At 40.4% G+C, this 25,882-nt stretch overlaps 1 protein-coding gene across 1 annotated transcript in view; it reads left to right on the plus strand.

The window, feature by feature from the left end:
• Positions 1 to 25,882, plus strand: part of cspg4ba (chondroitin sulfate proteoglycan 4ba) — a 115,179-nt gene that overhangs the window by 76,693 nt on the left and 12,604 nt on the right. Inside the window, exon 8 of the mRNA XM_048542226.2 lies at positions 23,912 to 24,081. Within this exon, the coding sequence (XP_048398183.1) occupies positions 23,912 to 24,081 (170 nt within the window). The remainder of the gene's footprint in view (positions 1 to 23,911; positions 24,082 to 25,882) is intronic.

The following is a 25,882-nucleotide window of genomic DNA, read 5'->3' on the forward strand; positions in this document are numbered from 1 at the left end:
GAAGCACAAGCCATGTAAATTCATTTCCCAGACATTTGGTTGTTTAGTTTGTAGTTATCTTTAAGATGGAAAAGGACATGTTGCAGCATATAATGTTTACATTCTGGTATCTTTGTGCTTAGACCAATTCTACTATGGACAAGCAGTAATGTTTGGCAAACAAGCCTGTAAGCTGGGAATTGTTTTTCAAAAATGCTGCTGAAGCTTTGCAGTCAAAGCAAGGTGGGCCTTTCAAAAAGCACGCTGACATGAGAGGTGAAGCTTGCATGCTCATGAGTACAAGAGCCTGATATGGGCTTAATAATTGCGACCTATTTACAATATAATGTACCAGAAACCACTTGAGGTACCTACCACTATCATTTTGACTCAAAAAGCCAATAAATATCAGACAGTCAGGATGCTGCACTCAGTCTAAAATGGAAGATTTTATTTTGTTACAGGTTGCCTAAAAAGCAAAAAGACATGGCTTGTCTTACATCATTTACAAACTGAGTACGAAGAAGAAAGACCAAAATCATTGCAATTCTTTTCAGTCAAATTTTAATGAGTCCTGAATGGCAGTTTATGTAGAAGATGACTGTGGAATCCTTCTTAACCATTCTGTGTCATGTATGCATTGCAAAATGAAAAAGTGAAAACTGCAGGTTGTTCCTCCAAATATGTTTACCTTAAGCTATAATATTAAAGTAGCCTATTTGAGCAAATTAATTCTCAGCCATCAAACAGTTGACATTTAATCCATTTGTAAGACATGGATACAACGTTGTTACTAGTTTCCTAGTCTTCTGCTGGCCCATGTGACACTTAAGAAATCTTACCTTGCCCATCAGTGGCCTTTCAATATAAAACAAGCGTTTAGGTTTATTTCTAGTCCTCTGTTTTTCATTTCTTTCCTTCAAATTTAAAACCTGAATTGGACCTCATTTCCATTTGTGAAAAGGCTACAAGGGCATTGCAGAAATACAAAAAGTAGAATTATATCAGGAGTGACAGTATATTTTACCTACTAAGAAAGGAAAAAAAAAGTCTTTTCTCTGCAAAAGACAAGACTGAGATGTGATCTGGTCATGGTCTCTGAGATTATGAATGGTTTAGGTTAGATAGATGTAGAGAAGATGTTTCCATTTGCAGGTGAGGCCATAAATATGTGAGATCCTAAAATAAATCTAATAGGGAATTCAGGAGAAAGATCTTTATCCAGACAGTGGTTTGAACTGTCCACCTTGACAATTAGTTGCAGTGAATACCATAGCTGCAGTTAAGGAAGGGTAGATTAATGTGAAAACAGATTTGAAGGGGGCTGGGTAGATGAAGAGTGGGAGGAGGTTTGTATGGAGCATATACATTTATATGTACCTCTTAAGCCCATTGGTATGCTTCTGTACAGTAGATTCTTCGGTGTACTTTGTAAAAGTAGTACAGTAGTTTTAAGGGACATTAAAGGCACATTTCTTTCTTGAGGAGCCTGCTGTGTACTTTCAGACTGTTTTATCATATGTCCCTTGATGATTCAGTGATTTAGGGCCTGATGATTTCATCTGTATACTCATACTTCAAAGGAATGTCCACACCCATGTATAACTGGCATGAGTTGGAGTCAACAAATGAAAAGACTAACTTTCTTGATTAATACCAGTCACCAAATATCTGCAACATCTCCACAACAAGACTTGCAAACAGCTGGGTCCCCCTCTGCATTTGAGTATTACTTCAATTTTTGCTCTATTTATTCCTGAAGCCATACATATCTCACATCTTTTGGCAAATGTTAAGCTAGAAATATCCCTAAATATTTATAGCCAGCATGAGAATGATTTTCTGATACTGTTTCTCTGACAAGTAGGGCATCTCAGCTGCATGCCATCTTGTGACAGAGGAAATGCTGCACTTGTTATATGTAATGATAAAAAAGCTGAATTTTTAAATTAGGTAGTTTCAGGAACAAAACTTGCAAAAAGAACTCACCAGATGCTGCTAGACCTTAAGAGTGAAACCAAGGTAGTAGGCAGAATCTTCCTGTCCCAGAAGCGGTGAGAAGAAATAGAACACAGAACATAGATCAGGAGTGCACAGATCCAGGCCCATCAGTCCACAATGTTGTGCTGACCTATTATCTTACTAACAATAGGTTGGCACAAAATCCTGGGCGGAAGGGCTTGTAACGGTGCTGTACTGTTGTATGTTCTGTCCCTTTTCTCACCCATTCTGCGTGTATTTGCCGAAACGTAACTGGATAATTCAGAAAATTCAGAATTCTGATGGTGATATAAACCTTAGCAATTAGGCTCTCCAGCCTTAACCAAGGAGTCATTTCTTGCGACTGCTGATGCTTCAAAGTCAAATCAACTGCATGTGGATCCCATTAAAAGCACAACCTGTGGGAATTAGATTTTAAGAAGAAATAGAAACCTTCAGGTAACTGACTACATACAAAAGGTGTACACTGGCAAGCTTGACTACATTACCCAAATAGTGGTGGGGATTTGAGCTAAGGTTAATGATTACAAAATAAGGTCTTCAACTGAAGTGAAAGCAGTATGGAGGGAGGAGGGTCAGTGGGGAAAGGAGAAACAATATCAGGGCAAGGGTAGAGCACAGTTCATCCAGGCCGGGAAGGATAGACAATGCAGCACATTCTTGTTCTGGTTTATTTTGATTAATTACAGGGAAGGGTGCATCACAGAAAGCTGTTTTAATGTTTATACATTAACATTCTGGATGAAGGAACTGAGGGCGTTGCTGCAAAGTTTGCAGATGATACAAAGGTGCAGAGACCAATTGTGTTGAGGAAGCGGGGAGGCTGCAGAAAGGCTTTGACAGGCTAGGGCGAGTGGCCAGAAAAGTTGGGGATGAAATACAATGTGGGAAAGTGAGGTTACATATTTTGGTAGGAAGAATAGAGGCATCGATTAATTTCTAACGGGGAAAGGCTTCGGAAATCTGAATTGCAAAGGGACTTGGGAGTCCTAATTCAAAATTCTGTTAAGGTTAATATGCAGGTTCAGTTGGCGGTTAGGAAGGTAAATGCAGTGTTGGCATTCACTTCAAGAGGGCTAGAATACAAGAGCATGGATGTACTGCTGAGGCTCTGGTCAGACCACAGTTGGAATGCTGAGAGCAGTTTTGGGCCCCGTTTTCTAACAAAGGATGTGCTGGCATTGCGGGATCGGGGACAAGTTGTGGGGGGAGGTGGTGTGATTCCAGAGGAGGTTTATGAGAATGTTCCAGGAATGAAGGGTTTGTCATATGAGGAGCAGTTTTGGACTCTGGATCTGTACTCAATGAAGTTTAAAAGGATAGCAGTGGTGATCTCATTGTAAGTTAATACCGAGAGGCCTGGATAGCATGAATGTGGAGAAGATGTTTCCACTAGTAGGAGAAACTAGCACCCAATGGCACAGCCTCACGTTGAAGGGGTGACCCTTTAGAAACACAGCGTTCAGAACAAAATAATTGAATTAATGTCACAAATAGAGATGAATTGGTGTGATCCTATACCATTCCAGAGACATTGGTTATAAGATATTCACTGCTGGGAACTAATATTCACGAGTACGTGAGTTTTCTAGATAGTCAGAAAGAAGATAGTGGTAGATTATCTTTGTTAGTATGGGCTGGAATAATTGCAGTATCAAGAAATTATCTTGGATTGGAAAGTGTATAATCCATCCATAAGGAGGTAAAAAATAACAAGGAGACAGACCACTGTTAGCTCAATATTAGAATACACTATGTGACATTCAGTTCCTTTAGGTAACAGCTGAAGAAACAATTGAGTAATTCATAAGGAGTTGCTGACATGAGGGATATGTTTGCAACTTGATGGCAACAAAGCTTGCTGACTCAATAATCAAGCACATGATTATAGATTCAACGCGATCTTGCAAAGATGAGCCAAAGGGCCAATGAGTAACAGATGGAGTTTAATTTAGAAAAATGTGAGGTGCTGCATTTTGGAAAGGCAAATCAGGGCATAACTTAAACAATTAATGGTAAGGTTCTGGGGAATGTTGCTGAACAAAGAGATCTTGGAGGGCAGTTTCAAGATTCCTTGAAAGTGGAGCCGGAGGTAGATAGATAGGATAGGTATGAATTGAGTATAGGAGCCAGAAGGTCATGTTGCAGCTGTACAGGGCATTGATTTGGCCACTTTTGGAATATTGTGTGCAGTTCGGGCCTTCTTCCTATAGGAAGGATATTGTGAAACTTGAAAGGGTTCAGAAAAGATTTATGAGGATGTTGCCAGGATTGGAGGATTTGAGCTACAGGGAGAGGCTGAATAGGCTGAGTCTATTTTCCCTGAAGCATCAGAGGCTGAGGAGTGACCTTATAGAGGTTTATAAATCATGAGGGGCATGGATAGTGTAAACAGGCGAAGTCTTTTCCCCATGGTGGGGGTGATCAAAATTAGAGGGCATAGGATTAAGGCGAGAGGGGAAAGACATTCAAGGGACCTAAGGGGCAATTTTTCATGCAAAGTGTGGTGCTCATGTGGAATGAGCTGCCAGAGGAAGTGGTGGAGGCTGGTATGACTACAACATTTTAAAAGGCAGCTGGATTGTATATGAGTAGGAAGGGTTTAAAGGGGTATGGGCCAAATGCTGGCAAATGGGACTAGATTTATTATAATATCTGGTTGGCGTGGACGAGTTGGACCAAAGGGTCTGTTTCCATGCTGCATGGCTCTATGGCTCTAAGATCCTATCTACCCCAAAAGACCTCTTGGACCAACCCAAGGCTACGCAAAAGAAGTATTGCTATAATGTTATACTGATGAATAAACAGTTATGACTGTCATCATCAGCACAATAGCCATTTAATTCTATTAAACTGTATGGGTGGTTCATCCTACACAGGCAGCAAGAAAATGCTCAGAATGCAGCACCATATATAGGCACATAGCACTAGAGAACATTGGAAGTGCAAAAACATGACTAAGTGCTTCAACGTCAGAAGGATCCACATCCAAAAGGAAGTCAGGTGCAGTATTCTAATTGACTAGGGAGCATTTACCTAACCATGTCAAGACAAAATACCTGTGAATTATTCAGCCAATATATATTGTCACACAATCGATACATAAAATGAGCCTACATTTAGCATGGTGAGTGTCAGACAATTTTGGCACAGTGGTATCAACACAAACCTTGGCCGCCAGATTATATGGCTTTTATTATCAGAGATATTAGGAACTGCAGATGCTGGAGAATCCAAGATAATAAAATGTGAGGCTGGATGAACACAGCAGGTCAAGCAGCATCTCAGAGCTGCTTGGCCTGCTGTGTTCATCCAGCCTCTCATTTTATTATATGTGGCTTTTATTCTCATGTTGCTAATCTGTAGAATTGTTTACTGCCCATGGTTGTAGAGGCTGTCATTAAGTATATTCAAGGCTGACGTAGATTTTTAATCAGTAAAGAACTCAAGAGTTGTGGGAAAGGCAGCAAAGTGTAATTGAAGATTATCAAATCAGCCATCATCTCAAAAAATTGCAGAGCAGACGCAAAAGGCTCAATGCCATGCTTCTGTTCCTGTGGTTTATGATATTTATGGCCTTATAGAAGTAGACTATAAGCCCAACAGCAACTATATGGTAGAACAAAGAATGAATCAATAAATAAAGAAGGTATGCCAAAAAAGCCAGTCCGTTAATTACACGTGACTTGAAGATTAAAGTTAGATTGCCGAAGGTACTAACAAGGAAGAATTCATAGAGTTTTTCATGGACTTTTTCCAAGAAAAGTATGTTGTGGATCAAACCAGGGATCAGATTATTTTGGATCTGGTGATGTTTAATGTGGCAAGATTAATAAATGATCTCAAAATAAAAATCTTTAGAAAACAACAACCATAAAATGAGGGCATTCAATTTGAGAGGGAGAAGTGAAATCAGAAACAACTGTGCTACACTTAGATCAAGATAATTACAGAGGAATGAGGGCAGAGCTGGCTGGAGTAGAATGAGAAAGGAGTTTAGCATGGCAGACTGTTTAGAAAATAGCTCATGGCTCACAATAGTGATCTAACCGTGTGAGGAAGAAAGATTCTAGGAAGGGATAGTTGACTGGAGAAGTTAGACACAAAAATAAATTGCAGATGCTGGGATCTAAGGTAGACAAATAAGAGGTTGGAAGAACACAGGAAACAAGGAGCACCTGGACAAATGGAGCAGTCAATGTTCCAGGTATTACCCTTCTTTAGGACTGTGAAACATTGACTTCTCCTTTCCTCCAGGTACTGCCTGGCTTACTGTGTTCTCCCAGCCTCCTGCTTGTCCAATTTGAGAATGGTATCAGATTGTTTACTTTCAATGTGCAGTGTGGCAAAGATTAGTGGTAAACCAGAGGATTAGGAATTTTTACGAACCATCAAAGAAAGGGGAGAAAATAGCCTTTACATAGCAAACTTGCATAAAGTGTTAAGATGGACAGTAGATTTACATACAAATATGCAAGATAAAAATTCTTTAAATGTATACAAAGGAATTGAGGAACTAAACTGAATATAGACCTCTTAGGAAACAAGAATGGTGAAATAGGAAATGGTAGAGGAGTTGACTAACTATTTTACACCAGTCTTTATGGTAGAAGACACAAAATGCATTCTAAAAATAGTGAATAATCAAGGAGTTAAAGGAGGAGAATATAAAGTACTGCAACTATCTCTAGAAGAAAAGTACTAAGGAAACTAATGGGCCTAAAGTTTGTGAGTTAGGATGAATGTCAAAATGAAATCAGGCAGCGTCATTATAATATTTAAATAATCAACCCACTTCTCACTATCCGGTTTCTCAGAATGGTCTGTCCCTTGCTGCACCTTCATTAAAATTAGAAGTGGGCAGTTTCAAGGTTGCCCACTGGTTCTATTATTACAATCAAAACCCTGCATGTCCCTCCTTAACAGCGCTGTCATGGGGTTCAAGAAACTCTACCAGAAACTCTAGGGCAATTGGGGATGAGAAATAAATGCTGGCCTATTCAGCAATGACCTCATCCTGTGAACAAATAAAAACCAAGTAAAACAGAGTCATGCCTCATTTATATGTTTTCTTCTTTCATTTGAAATTCCTCAGTGTTGAGTCATGTGATGCAATTAAAGATTAACAGCCCATATGTTGTATCTTCACTATAATATTCATTTTGATTTATATTCAGACTGTCAACTGATTGTCCCACACAAGGGAAAAAATGAGTAGACTGAAATGTTGTTGGAAGTTGTTCATCCTCCCTGGTTTTGACTTTTAATTGAAATAAAGTGGGAGAATGTATCTAAACTACATATTTTGGTGCATCTAAATTGCCAGTAGCATTGATTCAAATAATTTGTGATACAACAATTATTCATCATAATTAAAGTGTTGCAGACAGATATGGATAGGTTGAGTGAGTGGGCAAAAATCAAACAGATGGAAAATGTGAAAAATATAAAGTTGTTCACTTTGGCAGGAAGGTAAAAAAGCAAAGCATTATTAAATCACAAAAAAAGCAGAATTCACAGGTGCAGAAAGATCTAGATGCTACAGTGCGTGACTTGTTAGTATGCAGGTACAGCATGGAAACAAGAAGGCTATGTTATTCTTTATCACAAGGGGAATTGAATTTAAAATTAAAGAAATTACAATTCAGTTATACAGGGTATCGGTTAGACCACATCTCAATTGCGTGCAGTTTTATTCTCCTTATTTAAGGAAGGATGTAAAAATGCAAGGCAGCTCATTGGAGGTTCACTAAATTGATACCTGGAATGAACAGGCTGGGCTTGTTTTCACTGCAGTTTAGATTTAGGGGTGATTTGATTGAAATTTATAAAACCCTGAATCGTCTTGACAAGGTGGGTGTGGAAATGATGTTTCTTTTGATGGATGAATCCGTAATTTGGGGACACTGTTTTCAAATTAGGGAGTCACCCTTTCAGGACAGCGATGAAGGGAAACTCTGAAGGGGTTGGTGATTTTGGATCTGTCTGCCTTCAAAGACAATAGAAACAGGTGTGTTTGAATATAGTTACAATGGAAGAGAGGCTGAGTGGTATTATCAATATACAATTAATCCAGAAAGTAAGGTAATGTTCTGGAGTTCGAATCCTGGCATGGCAGATGGTGCAATTTGAATTCAGTAAATACCTGGAATTGAGAGTCTAATGATGACCGTGAAACCAATGTCATTGTTACCCCAAGAAGTACAGGACGCAGCTAAAACAGCCCTATCTGTTGTTTCAATTCACTCTTCTGTAGTTGAACAGGAGAATCTGTACACTTGTGTCGGATAATATTAAAAAAATCTCCACATATTTATTTTTGAACTTCATGACTTAGCCCTCCAGGTATTGATTTATTTTTATGTTCGTGGTAATACATTTTATTAAAATAAATTTAGAGATTTCCTAATTTTGGAAATCCTCAATTAAACCTGGTTGAGGGTGTGGTAGTTTCATTCTCTTTGGGCCAGAAACACCTGGTTCAAATCCCTCATCAGGATTTGATGTCAACAAGAAGAAGCATTTGGAACGTGGCTAAACAGATGGATCCTAACCCTGTAAATTCTTGCCATAATCCCTTAAATGAAAGTGTTCAGCCATGCTTGATGTGTCGAGTGGTATCCCTCAAGCTACAACCTCCACTTACAGGCTAGTGACTGTTACTAGAAAACCATCCTGTGGAAACAGACACACCAGTCTGTACTTTGTCTGCCTCATGGAACAGTAGGCATGGGAAGGGCAAAAAGGAAAAGGAGGCTTTGATTGATCAATACACATAGTAACATTAAATCCTTTAACATCTGGTTTCTCTCCTACTTTTGAAATTAGAATAGCTGTCTTTTGATCAGTTGAACTAATTGGAGGTTGGATCTATGTATACTGATGATAAATCTGGTATGTATTTGTGAATGGGAAAAGAATAGAAACAAACAAATTTTGTTGCTGTAGATCAGAATTTTGCAAGTTTCAGCATACTCACAGATCACGTGTTTATTTTGCAAAATAATTAAATTGATTTCAATGTTATACTTTTGATTTTTGTATCCTTAAATCTTTACCAAAGCAAAAGGAAAAATGTAAACAATTGCAAACAACAAATGTAAACAATGGAATACTTTAGAACTAAATGTGCTTTTGTAAACTTAAACCAACTTCCCATTCTTGAATTTTAAACTTCATGCCGGAGCTGAGAAGGATGTAAATCTCTGGCAAAGGAAATCTCTGTAAGAGTCCTCCTGATGAAAGCACATCTGAAGCAGAAACAAGTTCCTTGCTCTATCAGCAAGACAACAATGCCAATACCCACGGTACAAACACAGACGCTTGCTGGACAATGTCCTAGTTCAAGAAAAGTGCTGCAGGAATGTCCACATCACCCACGAATTGACAGATCCCAGCAACTACTGGACTGTTCACTGCCTGAACTGATTTACCATCTTCACCAGCTTGCCCCTCACACCATAGAAGCATTGACCCTATAAAATTAATACTGAAGAGCTCCAAGTTCCCACCAAAGCAGTCCTTCTCAATCAGTGCATCACTGCCAACTTGCAGCCATCAGGAGCATCTGTGTGCCTATAGTTCTTGATCCACCTTAAACTCTACCATAACAAGCACCTGCAAAAAGGTCTTTGGCCTCTCGACCAGGAAATATCATTCCTGGATTGACAGAAACAACCAAGAAGAGATAGGATACAATCATGTGCAAGAGCAAGGCTCCCACAGACTGGAAACTTCATGTAATCTTGATAGAAAATCAGCAACCCTACAGATATCTTGAAAGAACAGTGCAGCATAAACCTGTGAGATAAAGAAGATCGCGGGAGATCCTTCAACTCATACACCTGTAACATATGTGGTTTCTTCAGTGCTGTCTAGATGATGCAAATGCTCAAAGATCCATCGTGTTAAGAGTCAAGCCTGGGGAGGATCTCTTCAAGAACAGACAGCCAATCAATGCTTCCTGGAGAGCACATTTTGAACAGCTGCTCAATCTGGATTTCTTGAATTTCCTTAACTCCATTTTTCAATCCCCAATGCGGCTCAGTTTCAGTTGAAAAAGCTGTTGACAACTGAAGAAACAACAAAGCCTCTAAGGCAGATGGAATCTTTGCCCAAAATCTGAGACACCATGGAGATACTTTGTCTGGCTTGGCTGCACAGCCTCAAATCCCTGTTCTGGGCATGTTGAATTTCTGGCTTCTTTACACAAACTCACAAATCACACAATGAATTGGTAAGTAAGTTTTATCTTTATTTGAAAGCTAGAGCTGTTATATATATACATGTCACAGGGGACCTCAACAAGCAGGTCTAAAACAGATATAATAGCCACCACCAGTATTAAAGTCAGCCTACTATTGACTGGCTGCTTTATATCTTGGTTCTTCAATCATGTGTCTATCATTTGCATATTCTCTTAAAGTCGTACCACTAGATAACATTGCATACAGTAAAATAAAGTACACAGACACCAGTGTAACACTTATTCAAAGTTTATCACAGAACATTAGTTAAGAGCTTAAGGTGTTTAGAGATCTTGTGACATATCGTCATTTTGGTCTTAATTTCTAGGTGCAATAGAATGCTGCAAGGTATCAGAGTGTTTATTGTTTCCATAGATGTTTTCTGCGATTTTGCTCTCAAAGTTCATGTCAGGATGTTTTCCTGATACAGCTGCTTTGCTAGTTATTGTACAGCTGGACAATTCCCTCAGCTGGTGTCTGTTTCTCCTCAACATCACCCCATTTGCAGTTGTGGCCTCAGGGAATCTATCAATGAAGTTGGATATGTATGGCACGAAGAAATTTGAATAATTTGAGGCAAGTCTTTTAGTCCTGTCTGACCTGTGAGTCATATGTCAAATGCCTTCAAGTTTGTCTGAGTCAGGACAGATCACGGATCTCAGATAAGTAGAAGAAAGTTAAACTGACCCAAGTTCACCAAAATTTGAAGACAAACTCATTATGACAAGCTGTTGCCATTAATGAGCATAAATTTCAATCATGGTTTTGCCCATTACAGCAATGTTATGGGCAGTGTAACACCCAGAAACGTCTGCTGTAATCTGTACATATCCTGCTGGAATGGCACCTGATTAATGGAAATGCCAAAAAGAAATCTCTGGATGGTATCTTCGGAATGAACTTCTGTAAGTAATGATCGCTTTTTGGACTCCTCTAGTTGAAGAACTGACTCATAGCCATATAAAGGCAAGATGCTGCCAGTGCTGGAAACCTGAAACACAGAGAATTCAGCATTTGTAGAGAGAGAAACAGTTCGAATCCAGTATGACTCTTCTTTGGAACTAAATGTAGTTGAAAAATGGTGGCTTTTAGGATCTAATGATAATGTCAGGGTGCTCCATGCCGCCAAACTTACCTTCTCCCATACATGCTCACTTCCTGGAGGGTGGATCGATGAGATTGCATATTCCATGTTTGGCCATCTCTTATTTTAACCTTCCGTCATGTCTTCACACTCGGATTTCATGCGTTAGGAAGTCCAGTATCCTCTCTCACCCACATGCCTTGTAATGCTACTACCAAGTTGTGCTATATTGCAAAAGCCCTAATTTGCCCCTCCGGTGGTTAAAGAAATCCTTTCAGAAAAGTTTTAGTCCATCAACCAGCTCGAATCCTTGTCAATAACAATGGGAATTAATTTTTAAGTGAAAAGCAGGAGATTTAGAGGGGAATTGAGGAAAAACTTTTTACTCAAAGGATGCTGGTATTTGGAATGCATTGCCTGGAAGCTGGAAATCTCAACCTGAAAAAATATTTGCATGAGCACTTGAAATATTGTAATATTCAAGATTATGGGACTATTGGTGGTACAGATCTGGTGGGCTGAAGAGCCTCTTCTATATTCTGTTTCTGTGAATCGGTGTCTTTTCCAATCTCTCAAAAGTCATTGACTTTGTGAAAGCCTTTCAAGCTTCCTCAAGAAGGCACTGTGAGCCTTTGTCAGTAGCATGCAGAGGCGAAGTCGAGGTGTTGAAATAAGTTTACAAACCTCCGTATCTAATCTGCCTATCCATAAAGTGTCACTTAGCCCATACGTGGCAGAGCCCTCAGACAGGTTGGTATGCTTATTGGCCACCTCAGAATGCATCAAACTGAGTGGATTTAAGTCACTCTCAATCTGAGGGGATGCTTATGACGGATCAGTTTCACGGTATTCTGCCTAGAGTTTGGCACTTTTGGGAGAACCTTTTCTTAACACAGTCTTACCTATAATGTAATCTTGACATATGTTCCCTATGGACCATGTTATGGATCATAACGATAGCCAAAAGGGAGAAAAGGTAACATGTGGAAGTTGATGGGTTTGTGGTTGATGTTGATCAGACAGCCTCTCAAATGGAGACAGAGAAATCGAAGAAGAGGAGTGCAGTTACATTTATCATCCTGGAAGATCTTAATATTCACCCTCTGAATTGCAAAGTAATTACAGTATTAAGCTGTTATTATTCTACTTGGAAGTCAATTCTCAGGAATAGATCATCTGAATAAGAAGAATTTTCGGTACACTTACGTTTTACTGCCTGTGTTCACTTGTTCTAATTGAGCCACTTAATTCAAATTTATTTCCCAGATTCATGTTTTCTATTCCTACAAGTCGCTTGTATACATCTGTATGTGCTGTGACAGTGTTGAAATGCAGGATCATTATTGTCTATGATATCACATTACTTGCTTAGTAGCGTTATCTGCGCTACCTTCCAATTGTGTCTTCCTAATCAGCGGGTTTTCAAATTTGTTTATTTTATGATTGCTGTTCTTTATGATTGAGTTGAAACCATGCACAATGCGCTAAGAATTTGAGATCTTCCAACCTTTCCCCTTCTATCCCAAAGGTGCTGACTCAGCAGCTCAGCAGTCTACCAACAAGTCACTCAAGTGTCCGTTCTTCGTGTGCAAGCTCAGAGAGAATCTCTCAAAGCAGTTCAACTGTGAAAGGCATCACAACTGAGACCAATACTGTCTTTAGTAGATGCCTTGCATCTGCATGTGTTCCACCAGGGCTAATTGGATAGCAAGGAACTATTGCTGATATTGTGTGTTTTCCTTAGTCTGACAGGTTCAGCACAGTTTACCTCTTAAGACATCAAGGAAGACATGTCATATTTTTATACTCTGTTTTATAGTGTTGGCAACTATAGATTTCAATAAGAAACAGCAAGGAATGTGGCCTGTTCCAGTGTGTAACCTTTCTCTGAATGAATTCTGTGCTCATCTCAATTGACCAAATTCCACAAAATCTCATGGAATGAATCTTGATCTACATACAGATGTTTCAAATTCTAAAATGGCTGAGTTTTATTTAATTTTCTGAAATGAAAGGCATTTGGTCACTTTGATGTAATATTTGTTTTTATGCTTCAGGAAGGAAAAATGGTAAAATCACCACACTAATTCAGCAAAATCAATGAGGACACACTGGGACAATTTTAACTTTGTCCATTTTCATAAATGGGTTGAAAGCACATCAGCCCATTTGAGATCTCACACAATAGCTATTTCAATAGGTTTCAGTGAGAATGGGGTTTTGCTCTATTATAGCCTAACTGACAACATCCAATGAGATTTTTCAAACAGTCTCTCTCCAAAACTGCTGTGTGTTTGTTTGAATTGTGTATGTTTGCTATGACAGTTTGCTTGAGCATTATTGTGAGATGATTCTAAAATAATTTAGCACAAATTCTCGAAAATATGTTTTATGGGTTAATTTATCCTGATTTTTTGCTGACATTTGTATCAGACAAACGACTGCTTACACCAAAATATTGGGCATCATTATTTTCTGGGTTTCAATTTATAAGATGTATTTATTTGTGCATCTGTATTGAATGAGTAGGATAATTGCATTCAAATACATGGAAAATTTACAACCACTGTTTGCATCGTTTAGCTTGATTACTTTAGCTCGGATCTTATGCTCTTGGAATGTTCACCCGTTCCTACATTTTAGCAATATGGAATGTTGACTTCTTGAGTTGAGCATTCCTGTCAATGTGTTCACTTCCAAGCTCCTTCTGTTGTGCACATCCTGTCTGAAAAACATAGTGCGCCCAGATCTCTCTCATAGGAAGGGGCAACAGAAATTGTGCTCCTACAGATACGATAAGGACAGCAGCAGCAGTTAATTAAAGGGAACAGCTCGTTTCAACATAAGCAAACAAACACTAAACAGAGCAGGGCAAAAAAAAGCCATCAGTTTGATGATGAGAAGCAAATGGCAACTGTCGTCTCGGAACCAGGCAATAAGGCAGCAACGCACAATAATCACATACAATAAAAAGATAAAGCATTATCGCCAAAACTACACTCTCGTCTTCATGAGCTCATTCCCACTTCAAGATATATACTGCGACTCTATGTCGGTGGGTCGTCATATGTTTTTGTAGTAAATAACAGGAAATCTAGCAGATTCTTCTCACTGCTGTTTAGTTAAAATTCTTTATATTAATGAAGCTTTTGCTAATTCTGCGTTTTTAAATTTCAAATGCTGTCCCATGAATTTCTGACGGTTAGCCAACCTGCCTAGGCCCTTAGCTCTGGAATGTGCCCATAACCCATTCTTCTCCCACCCCAACTTCTAAATCCCTCTGCAGCTTGACCTTCCTGTGCTCCTAACAGATTTTTGCTTTGCTGTTCACAAGTCTCCTTTAAGTTGTAGCCTAAGGTAGTTAGTTGACAGATGTTTCTTGACTAAGCTGCCTTGAAATCTCTGTAGTCATTTCACTGTATTGGCGGTATACAAGTACAACTTTTTGTTGTTGTTGAAGAAGGCACTCATGGAATTTAAGACAAAGCAGGAGTTTGCTACTTGATTTCACAGATCCTGCACCCACATTTTCTATTCTTTCCATCAACTAGACAATCGAACCCACAGTGTACAAGCAAAATAGAGTGATCCTGTATTTAGTGTCATTACTAAACATAAGTATTATTTCCATTGTTTTATGTTAGTGCAGTGCCTTTTATTCCACTTTCTCTTTAACACCACTCTTCCAGTCTTCAGAAATTTCAGCTCATCTAAAGCTCTGATGGCGATAACCTTATGCTGCACTAAATCTCACTCACCTGTCCTTGCTGGCCCACAGCCCAAGTCCCTCAAAATCTCCAGTCTAAAGATTTTCATGACATGTTTAAATCCCTTTATGGTCCTAACTCTTCCTCCTTAACCTTGTTTGAATACACCAATCCCCCCAAATTCACCATTCCTGAAACTTCCTTTCAGCACTCTATTGGCCTCCATTCCTCCCTAAATCTCCAAATATCACCTATCTGCTTTAAGATCCTCCTTAAAATCCACCTGTTAGCCTTCCTGATAGCTCTTCTGATGGTTCTCCATTCATTTATGCAAGTTGCCTTTATGTTACTTTCCTCCAGAATTTGTCACTGGAATGTTGATGGGCACTGTAGAATAGTGAGCAGAATCTAGCTCCACTTGGAGCCAGAAAATGCAAATGAGAAACAAAATATTCACCACATTTGGGCTTCAGCAGAGCCTCAGGGAAATATTAATTGGACCTCCCCTGAGCAAACACAACCTTATGCTGCAAACACGCAAATTACCTCATCTTGGGATTGGGGACAAGTTCCTGGCTTGGATCCAACTGCACAGGCTCCTACTTTATTGCACATTCGCTAATAGAGTAAATCTAAGGACCCTCACTATCATCTTAAGCGTGGCTATGTTCTGTTCAACATAAAGTTTTTTTTAGATTAAGACTTTTAATTCTAAATGTTGTCTGATTTACTTCAAACTATCTCATTTGTTTGCCTGTATGTTTTGTCCATCTGTAATTAGGTATGGAGACACATGTAGATCAAGTTGGGAAAGATGGCAGGTTTTGTTGTTAACGTACCGTAGCAAGCCAGATGGTGTTTTACAACAAACAGTTATGGTTGGTATGGTCACCAGGGGCAAGCTTTCAATTCCAAATTTATTGATGAATTTGAATTCCACCCGAAATTTGAACCAACATGACCAGCGTACAGCCAGAGTAATAGTCCAGTGATACTACCACAATGTCACCAACTGCACCAAACTGTCATCATTTGTCATCTGTACTTTAATCCAGAGATGTCTGAAGATATTTGCAAAAGGAAGTATTGCATTTATAATCTATCGAAGAGTGTACGTTTAGTGCATTTCATGATCTCAGTGTATTCAAAGACACTTCACATTGAATATAGAAAATGCAGATGCAATTACCACTTGTAAATGTCCATCAAACAACAGAACAGCAGATCATGTATTTAGTTCTGTTGTGTAAGGGATAGGGGTTGGCCAGGTGTTTGGGAGAATTCCCTGCTCCTATTCATCTTGAAGCAGCTGCATGAGGTGAGACTTACCATTTCCAGAAGGCCGATTGTCTCTGACCTTGCAGGGGAGATACCTCATTCGAGGCCACGCTATTCCATAATTGAGGGACCAGACATTAGGGTAGGGCCTGAGGTAAGCCAACATTCCTCCCCCCACCAATTCCTATTGCCAATTCCCATCATTCCACAGCAAGTACACCATTCACTGGGAACCGCCTCCTGTCCCACTTGCCAATCTTTGGGAGAATCCATTAGCAGTCAGCTAGTAGGCCCCTGTGCCATATTGGCAGAAGCCACTGCTTCTAATTGGCTTGTAGCTCTGAGAGCCAGGATTTCTGCCGTACTGGGAACTTAATAGCCTGGCAGGCCCGATGCTGTCCACCTACGTGTCAAATTACCTCAGCCTGCAAGGTTCCTGCACGTTCTCCAACTGATGGCAGAACCCACCATATTACTTCCGTCAGCATAGAACATGTCACTTGATCACAAAAATGGAAAGATCTGCAGATGCTATAAATCAAGCTGGAAAGCTCAGAAGGTCTGGCAGTATCTGTGACAGGAAAAAAAAAGAGTTAATGTTTCGGGTCCAGTTACCCTTCCACAGAGCAGCCCTGAGGAAGGATCACTGGACCCGAAACGTTAACTCTTTTTTTCTTCACAGATGCTGCCAGACCTGCTGAACTTTTCCAGCAACTTTGTTTTTGCTCATATTTGGTCATTGTAGGCTCATGGAACAGATGACAGAGGTATCTAGGGGAACAACAGTGCTTAAAAAGGGAACTTAACAGGTCAATTGACTTCCTTCTGCCTGGCCAGAAACACTACTCCAGATCCCACCATTCCCATTTCCATCAGTCATTTGCCCCAAATCTTCTCCAATAAAAATGAGTGCATCGGAGACAAGTTGTGGTAGGAAACTGAATTTTGAAGTTTTAACCTTTGCTTTTCCTGGATGGATAAGCTCCTAGCCCAGGGAGGACAGGGAAGCCTCTGCACTATTTTGGCATGGAACCCTTATCATCTGGTTCATTCAATATATTCTCATTTCTGCTATTATGATAGATGCTGAAGATGTAGGTTCAGGCCTTATCATTTCAGTTTTATTCTCAAATATGCAGTGATGAGACACTTATTGGACCTCATCTGGAGCATTGTATACAGTTGTGGGAACTACATTTGAATGCATTGGAGAGAGAGTGAAGTAGCAATTTACTAATGAGTGATAATGGGAACTGCAGATGCTGGAGAATCCAAGATAATAAAATGTGAGGCTGGATGAACACAGCAGGCCCAGCAGCATCTCAGGAGCACAAAAGCTGACGTTTCGGGCCTAGACCCTTCATCAGAGAGGGGGATGGGGTGAGGGTTCTGGAATAAATAGGGAGAGAGGGGGAGGTAGACCGAAGATGGAGAGAAAAGAAGATAGGTGGAGAGGAGAGTATAGGTGGGGAGGTAGGGAGGGGATAGGTCAGTCCAGGGAAGACGGACAGGTCAAGGAGGTGGGATGAGATTAGTAGGTAGGAGATGGAGGTGCGGCTTGGGGTGGGAGGAAGGGATGGGTGAGAGGAAGAACAGGTTAGGGAGGCAGAGACAGGTTGGACTGGTTTTGGGATGCAGTGGGTGGAGGGGAAGAGCTGGGCTGGTTGTGTGGTGCAGTGGGGGGAGGGGACGAACTGGGCTGGTTTTGGGATGAGGTGGGGGAAGGGGAGATTTTGAAGCTGGTGAAGTCCACATTGATACCATTGGGCTGCAGGGTTCTCAAGCGGAATATGAGTTGCTGTTCCTGCGACCTTCGGGTGGCATCATTGTGGCACTGCAGGAGGCCCATGATGGACATGTCATCTAAAGAATGGGAGGGGGAGTGGAAATGGTTTGCGACTGGGAGGTGCAGTTGTTTATTGCAAACCGAGCGGTTCGGTGGGGCAGGAGCAGGCTGAGACGATGGGTCGACCAGGGTAGGCAGGTTTGTGGATTTTGGGAAGGAGATAGAAACGGGCCGTGCGTGATCACCCCTATCCCAGGCCCCAAGATGACTTTCCACATCAAGCAGAGGATCACCTGCACATCTGCCAATGTGGTATACTGCATCCACTGTACCCGGTGTGGCTTCTGCTACATTGGGGAAACCAAGCGGAGGCTTGGGGACCGCTTTGCAGAACACCTCCGCTCGGTTCACAATAAACAACTGCACCTCCCAGTCGCAAACCATTTCCACTCCCCCTCACATTCTTTAGATGACATGTCCATCATGGGCCTCCTGCAGTGCCACAATGATGCCATCCGAAGGTCGCAGGAACAGCAACTCATATTCCGCTTGGGAACCCTGCAGCCCAATGGTATCAATGTGGACTTCACCAGCTTCAAAATCTCCCCTTCCCCCACCGCATCCCAAAACCAGCCCAGTTCGTCCCCTCCCCCCACTGCACCACACAACTAGCCCAGCTGTTCCCCTGCACCCACTGCATCCCAAAACCAGTCCAACCTGTCTCTGCCTCCCTAACCTGTTCTTCCTCTCAGCCATCCCTTCCTCCCACCCCAAGCCGCACCTCCATCTCCTACCTACTAACCTCATACCACCTCCTTGACCTGCCCGTCTTCCCTGGACTGACCTATCCCCTCCCTACCTCCCCCCCCATACTCTCCTCTCCACCTATCTTCTTTTCTCTCCATCTTCGGTCCGCCTTCCCCTCTCTCCCTATTTATTTCAGTTCCCTCACCCCATCCCCCTCTCTGATGAAGGGTCTAGGCCCGAAACGTCAGCTTTTGTGCTCCTGAGATGCTACTGGGCCTGCTGTGTTCATCCAGCCTCACATTTTATTATCTAGCGATTTACTAAGATGTTTCCATCTGTGAGAAACTTCAGCTCTGAGGTAGGTTGAAGAAATTATGACTGTTCTTCTTAAAAGGCTGAGTGGAGACCTGATGAGGATTTCAAAATCATGAATGGGTTGGACAAAGTAGATACGGTTGAAGCTATTTTTGCTTGTAAAAGAAACAAGAATGAGAGGCAAGATTGAAAGTAATGTGCAAATGAAGCAAGAGTGATATCAGATAAAAACGCTTTTTCACTCAGCAAATGGTTAGGGTATGAAATGTATTCTGGAATTATGGTGGAGACAGGTTCAACGGAGGTAATCATAGAGGCCAGTGGATGATTATTTTGATAGCATTGGTGTTCAGGGATATGGGGAAAAGGAAGAAGATGGGCAGTAGAACTGGACTAGTTGACTCGAGCCACTAGAGGCACAAGTTGCTTTCTTGTGCACTGAAGTAATTCTGTAATCTGTGATTCTAATGCATTGATTTATCCATCTTCTGAAATGGAGATAGCAGTGAGAAATTCAGTTTAACCCCATTAATAAAGATATTTGAGAAGACAACCTATTTTGAGAAAGACATAGTCATTTTTTGTTTTTTTTTATAAGGCTCAATATCATAGCATATATCATCTTGAACATGTGTCACACATTGGTGATGCTATAGTGTAAGGTTATATTCAGAAAGATGCCACCCTCAAATAGTTTCTGCAACTGCATGATGGAAAGTTAGTATTCCCTATCAAACATGCCTGGGCCACACCTCTTTGCTTTTTTTATATTTCTTTGGAATGTGGGCCCATTGCTGACAAAGCCAGAACTTTTGCCCATCTCCAAAGGTCCTTTAAAAGATGGCGCCTCGTTGAACTACTCTAATCCATGAGGTGTACATGTACCCATTGCTGCTAGGGTGTAAAGAAGAGGAAAACGTTACCGATATGCCTGCTGTCCACTGCCTTTGCATTGACCAAAGATTTTTTTCAATTTTATTCAATAATACAAAAAAAAGTTCTTACTTTATTGAGTCTGTTGCTCAAAGCAAACAATTTTAAGGATTTTCAAGTGCTGTTGGTCTTGGGTCTGAGGATAGTTAATTTGAACAGAGTATGGTAAGCAGTGTACCCCTGTTGTTTATAAAAGTACCATGTTGCAGCATAAACATCAGAAAACTATGTTTTTCCAGCAATGATTCAGAGGAACTTCACAGCCAAAAATTGAAACAAAATGCTGAATTGAAGAACTGGCTTCAATGAGGGTCCTCATTGAACAAGGAATTGGGATCTTAGGACATAATGTATGAGAACGTAATCCACTGCTGATTTGGCAAATCATTTGGAGAATGCACAAGAAGCTAGTAATTGAGAAACACAATGTTCTTGGTGGATTGTAGAACTGGAGAAAATTACTGAGATAGTGGGACAACAGGGAGCTTAGAACTAAAGGACTAGAATTTTGAAAGAAAAGCCAAGTCTTCTTTTCATTCAGGAATTAGCAACCAGTGCTGTAGGTTGCTGATATTTACAATATTCCATATAGGGAGTTTATTTCAAAAGTGAAGCATTGAAGTATGCCTGTGCGGGAAACTTGCTTACATTACAAGACTCAAAATTCCTATCTATTTCTCTAATTCTCATGGAAACTAATTGTTTACAATGGGTTTTACTACAACAAAGATGTTTACTTGCGTACTTAAGATGACAATTAAAAGACAGCAAAATTCTACAAGTCTGGAGTCGCATGTAGGTTATACCATGTAAAGATGGCAGATTTCCTTCCCCAAAGGGGTTAATGAGCAAGTAGGTTTTTATGACAGTCCAATACTTGAAACTGGCTTTGTATTCCAAATTACTTGATTGAGTTTGAATTTTCCAACTGCTGCGGTGGGAGTTGAGCTCACCTCACAAGGAATCAAGGGCTACGGGGAGAGTGCAGGGAAGTGGAGTTGAAATGCCCATCAGCCATGATTAAATGGTGAAGTGGACTCGATGGGCCGAATGGCCTTTCTTCCACTCCTATGTCTTATGGTCTTATTTCTCTGGATTACCAGGCCTGTAGTGCAGACACTTGCCACTGTTTCCATGGTGGAATGTTAATATCACCCTCAGAATATATTTTACATTACAGACTGATGCATGACAGAAGATGACGATTAGGCCTGTACTTTGTGGACTGTTTTTAACAAAACTCTATAAATGGCTATTCCTCACATTATCAAATTTGTTTTGAATGAGTAAATTGATAGCATGTTCTAACTTTCAAAAATTATTCTTTTAGTCAAATTTCAGGATGAACAAACTTACATGAGACATTGGTCCATGCTTTCATACTCTCATTTTGGAACATTTTCTGGGAGGATTGAAATTGCCAAATGGAATCCACATTCTTCGCCATTCCCATTTCTAGACATCTTTGCCAGCACGGGATAAGAGTATATGTCAGGCATTTGGTTAATAATCATAACTGGCTGGTACATTCTCCATAGCAACACTTCTACCAATCAAAATTTATTTGTTAACTAGCCAATTAGCACTCTCCTCTCATATAGAATAAGTGTTGGTTTTTCCTGATAGGTCCTTGTGAATTGTCCTGATAAGTGGAAAATGAAAAGCTTAAAACAATGTGTATTTTTTCAGAAATATTCAACATCACTCCTACTAAATGACTAAAGAATAACTTTTAAAACCTTAGAAAGGGTGAATCAGGGATCAACCATTCAGTCCCTTGATCCAGCTCTGCTCTTTTAGATCATGGCTGATCATCTCCCTCAACACTGTATTCCTGTGCTATCCTCATGTTTATTGATGTCATTAGTTATTAGAAATCTGCAAATTGTCTTGAATTTACTGAACAACTGAACTTCCACAGTCATCTAGGATAGAGAATTCTGGACATTCACCATTCTCTTAGTGAAGACGTTCTTCCTCATCTCAGTCCTAAATGACTTTCCTTTTATTATGAGGCTATGTTACCTAATTTGAAACCCTACAGTCCAGGGAAAAATCCTTTCAGCATCTACTTCCTCTGTTCTTGAAGAATTTTATAAGTTTCTTTGAGATCTCATTCTTTTTAAACTCCAGAGACCCCAGGCTCCATTTCCTTAATCTCCCCTCAAAGGATGCCCTGCCATCCCAGGAATTAGTCTGGTCAATCTTTACTACACTCCCTCTCTGGCAGGTATTTTCTTCTTTGGGCAGGGGGACCAGAACTACACAAAATGCTCCAGGTGTGGCCTCTTGAGTGTTCTATACAGCTGAAGCAAGACTTCTTTGTTCCTGTTCTCAAATCCTCTTGTGATAAAGATGAACATACCATTTTCCTTCTAGGTTATTTGCTACATCTGTATTCTAGTTTTCAGTAGCTTAGAACAAGGATACCTGAGTCCATTGGGCAATAACTTTATCCAATCCCTCAAATACCCTGCACCGAGATTCTTCCTATAAAATTGGATGACCTCACACTTGTCTACTCTGTATTCCATCTGGTATGTGCTTGTCCACTTGCTCAGCCTGTCTAAAGCTCATTGGAGTCTTTTTGCATCCCCTTCACAACTTACATATCCATCAAATTTTGTATCATCTGAAAAGTTGGAAATGTTACAGTTAGCTCCCACATCCAAACCATTGATAAATTTATGATCAAGTGGAGACCAAACCCTGATCCTTGTGGTACCTCATTGGTGATAGACAGCCAATTTGTGAATTACACATTGATGTTTGCTCTGTGTTAATCAATGTAAGTAAATAATCCCCTTCCTCTTGTGTAATAGACACCTACTGATTCCATTAATGAGTTCCTGAACTCATCCAGGCCTTTGTAATGAGGCCTGGGGAAAAAAAACAGGTGCCTGGCTAATACAGTTTCTGTTGAAATTTGCCATTCGAAACCTCAAACCAGGTGCAAAACTGGGATACAGCCCCATTTCACCAAGTGATTGTAGTCCAGACAGTAGCCAATTAAGAGATTACCATCAGTAACTCCATCCAATCAGAGAGCTAGCAGATCAGCCACACAGTACCACTGCAGATGGTGATCATTGATAAGACTGCTACGCCAAGGAAAACACATCTCATTGCCAGTGTGTCTTCAAAGGCAGGCAAGGTAGATTTGAGGAAGCTGTGGTCTGGCATTCCAGTGGAGTGGTCAGTGAGCATTGGTTGCATGGGGTCCCCTTAAAGATTGAAATTGTACTCTGAAAAGAACTGCTAGAAGCCATCTAGTTTTACCGAATGGTCTCCAGATAATGTGGTGGGCCCACCCAATGTGGGCAGAATGCCTCCGGAAATGGGAATTGACAGTTTACTGGCCAATTCAATGACTCAATTGGCCTGCAATGGGTAGCCAAGCTGGCAACTTAGTGATGCCAAGCCATATTGTCAGCAGCAGGAAGACATGAACCCCTCATTCCAGTGCTTCTGTCTGACATTTTCTCAGCCCTCTGACCTAGAGTGATGCAAGCAGAGATGATCAAGGATTTCAAAAAAATAATTGATTGGAATCTCGAATATGATGGAATGGAACCCAACAGTTTTGGTCTATGTTTCCTTGGTAGCCTGAACACCTCTCCTATGTCATAAGTGACTCTTGTCTCCCAGTCCTTTGCCAAAAGGGACAGGACAACATGGGTCTAAATCAGTAAAAGGGAGCAGTCCTTAAATTGAAGTTAAATGCTACAGCGCCTGAAATGATTGAGCTGACCTCTGTATTTTCCTATAGTCCATCAGAATTCGACTAGTTTTGAAGAAGAATTTTAATCTTATTCTCTGAATTTTGTTCTCTCAGGAACACTTAAACGTATTAAGTCTGCAGATTTGAAAGCCACAACCAATGACGACAGCACTGGAAATCGAAGCCTAACATATACCTTGGTTAGTTTTCCAAAACTTGGCCGAGTGGTAAAAATTGACGCTGATAACTTGACTCACGAAGAAACCAACTTCACCCAAAACATGGTAAGTGTTCTGTTCAGTAATATTCCATTGGTCTACATATCGGCTCAAAAATTAGCAATGTAATTACCATAAACATAAAGTGTCATTTTTTATATAAATCCACCAATTAATTATTTGAACAATAAAGAAGAACATGTGTTTATGCTGCACCATTCAAATCGACAGCACATTCCCATGTGTGACAACAAGCGAATACAAAAACTCTTCTGCTCCTTAAAGTTAGGGATTGTTGTCACGTGTACTTGAAACGCTTGCAATGTCGCTTCTCATGGCACCGTGTCGGGTACAAAAAGAGAAATAAAGAAGAAAAAAAGTCACATTACTTTACAGTGATTCATAGTATGAGCTAGAAATAATACATAATTAAACAGATAAACATTACAGTCAGGTAAACAGATTACAGATAGACGTTATATTTTAGAAGATCAGCGCAGGGGCTTCAACATGTGGTCTGACCAGCCTCGCAAGCTGCTGACCGCCCATGCTGGACCCCAGTCTGACAACTGTCCCTGCTCCACTCCGTGCCTCCAGCCCGCTCCACTCCAGATTTCAAACACTCAACATCGCTTCAGGCCTGCAGCCCACTTCCCGCCGGCTCACAACCGCACCAAGCTAAGTTTTCTTATCAAAACAAAACCTTTAAAATCTTAGAAGAAACGAGACAGAAAGGAAAATAAAAGAAGAAAAGCAAATGGACAGATAAGCCCTGGGTTGAGGAGCCCAAACACTGCCTACTCAGCCTATGCCATCTTGGATTCCTAACATCTTGGAAGACTCCTGTTCAGATAGTGCCATAAGATCTTTTACATTAGTCTAAAAATGAAACTGGGACCTCACACGCATTTGAAAGGCCCCTTTTAGTATTGCATTCAAATTATTTGCTGGAGCTTTGAGTCCTGGCTGTAGAGTCAGACAGCACGGAAACAGATCCTTTGGTCCAACTCATCCATGCCAACCACGTTTCCCAAACTAAATTAGTCTCACTTGCCTGCTTTTGCCACATATCCCTCTAAATCTTTGCTATTCATGTGCCTGTCCAATGTCTTTTAAATGCTATAACTGTACCTGCATCAACCACTTCCCTAACAGTTAATTCTGCAAATGAACCACCATCTGTGTGAAAAGTTTCCCCTCAGATTCCTTTTAAATCTTTCTTCTCTTGTCTTAAAAATATGCCCCCTCATTTTGAATTCCCCCACCCGAGGGAAAAAAGCTTTTGCTATTCATCTTATCTACACCCCTCTAAAGGTCACCGCTCAAACTCCAGTGGAAAAGATCCAGCTTCTCCTTATAACTCAAATGTTCTCATCTCGCCCCTCTGAGCCAGATACCAGTGCCACCACTGAGCCACAGAAAATCATTATTTTCACTAACATTTAAAACATTTAAAAACAGTCAGAAAAGGGGCTATTCCAGACTGTACTCCTTTGATAAAAGCACAATATTAGTTTGTTGACTGTTCCTTTAAATTCGTTTACAATGTATAAAGAGATAAATTTTCTGAAATTTTCTCCTACAAGAACCAGGGAAATGATCCTGTTAGTCTGTCATATTTCTGAGGATTTCTTGATTTTCTATTTTTGGGGAAGCAGAAGAAAAATATTGTGCAAATTTTCCTCAGAGGACATTTTTATTGGAATATCAGCTCTAAATTCTGATGAATATTCTGATGAGCATTTGCAATTGTGCAAACTTCCTACAGATGTTCTGAAACTTTGCTTAATTTCCAGCTATTTTGTTTAACGGATTGACGAAAATTCATGGATTCATAAAGTATTCAGATAAATAATTGCCAAAAAAA

Source organism: Stegostoma tigrinum, chromosome 1 (assembly GCF_030684315.1).
Source record: "Stegostoma tigrinum isolate sSteTig4 chromosome 1, sSteTig4.hap1, whole genome shotgun sequence".
NCBI lineage: Eukaryota > Metazoa > Chordata > Chondrichthyes > Orectolobiformes > Stegostomatidae > Stegostoma > Stegostoma tigrinum.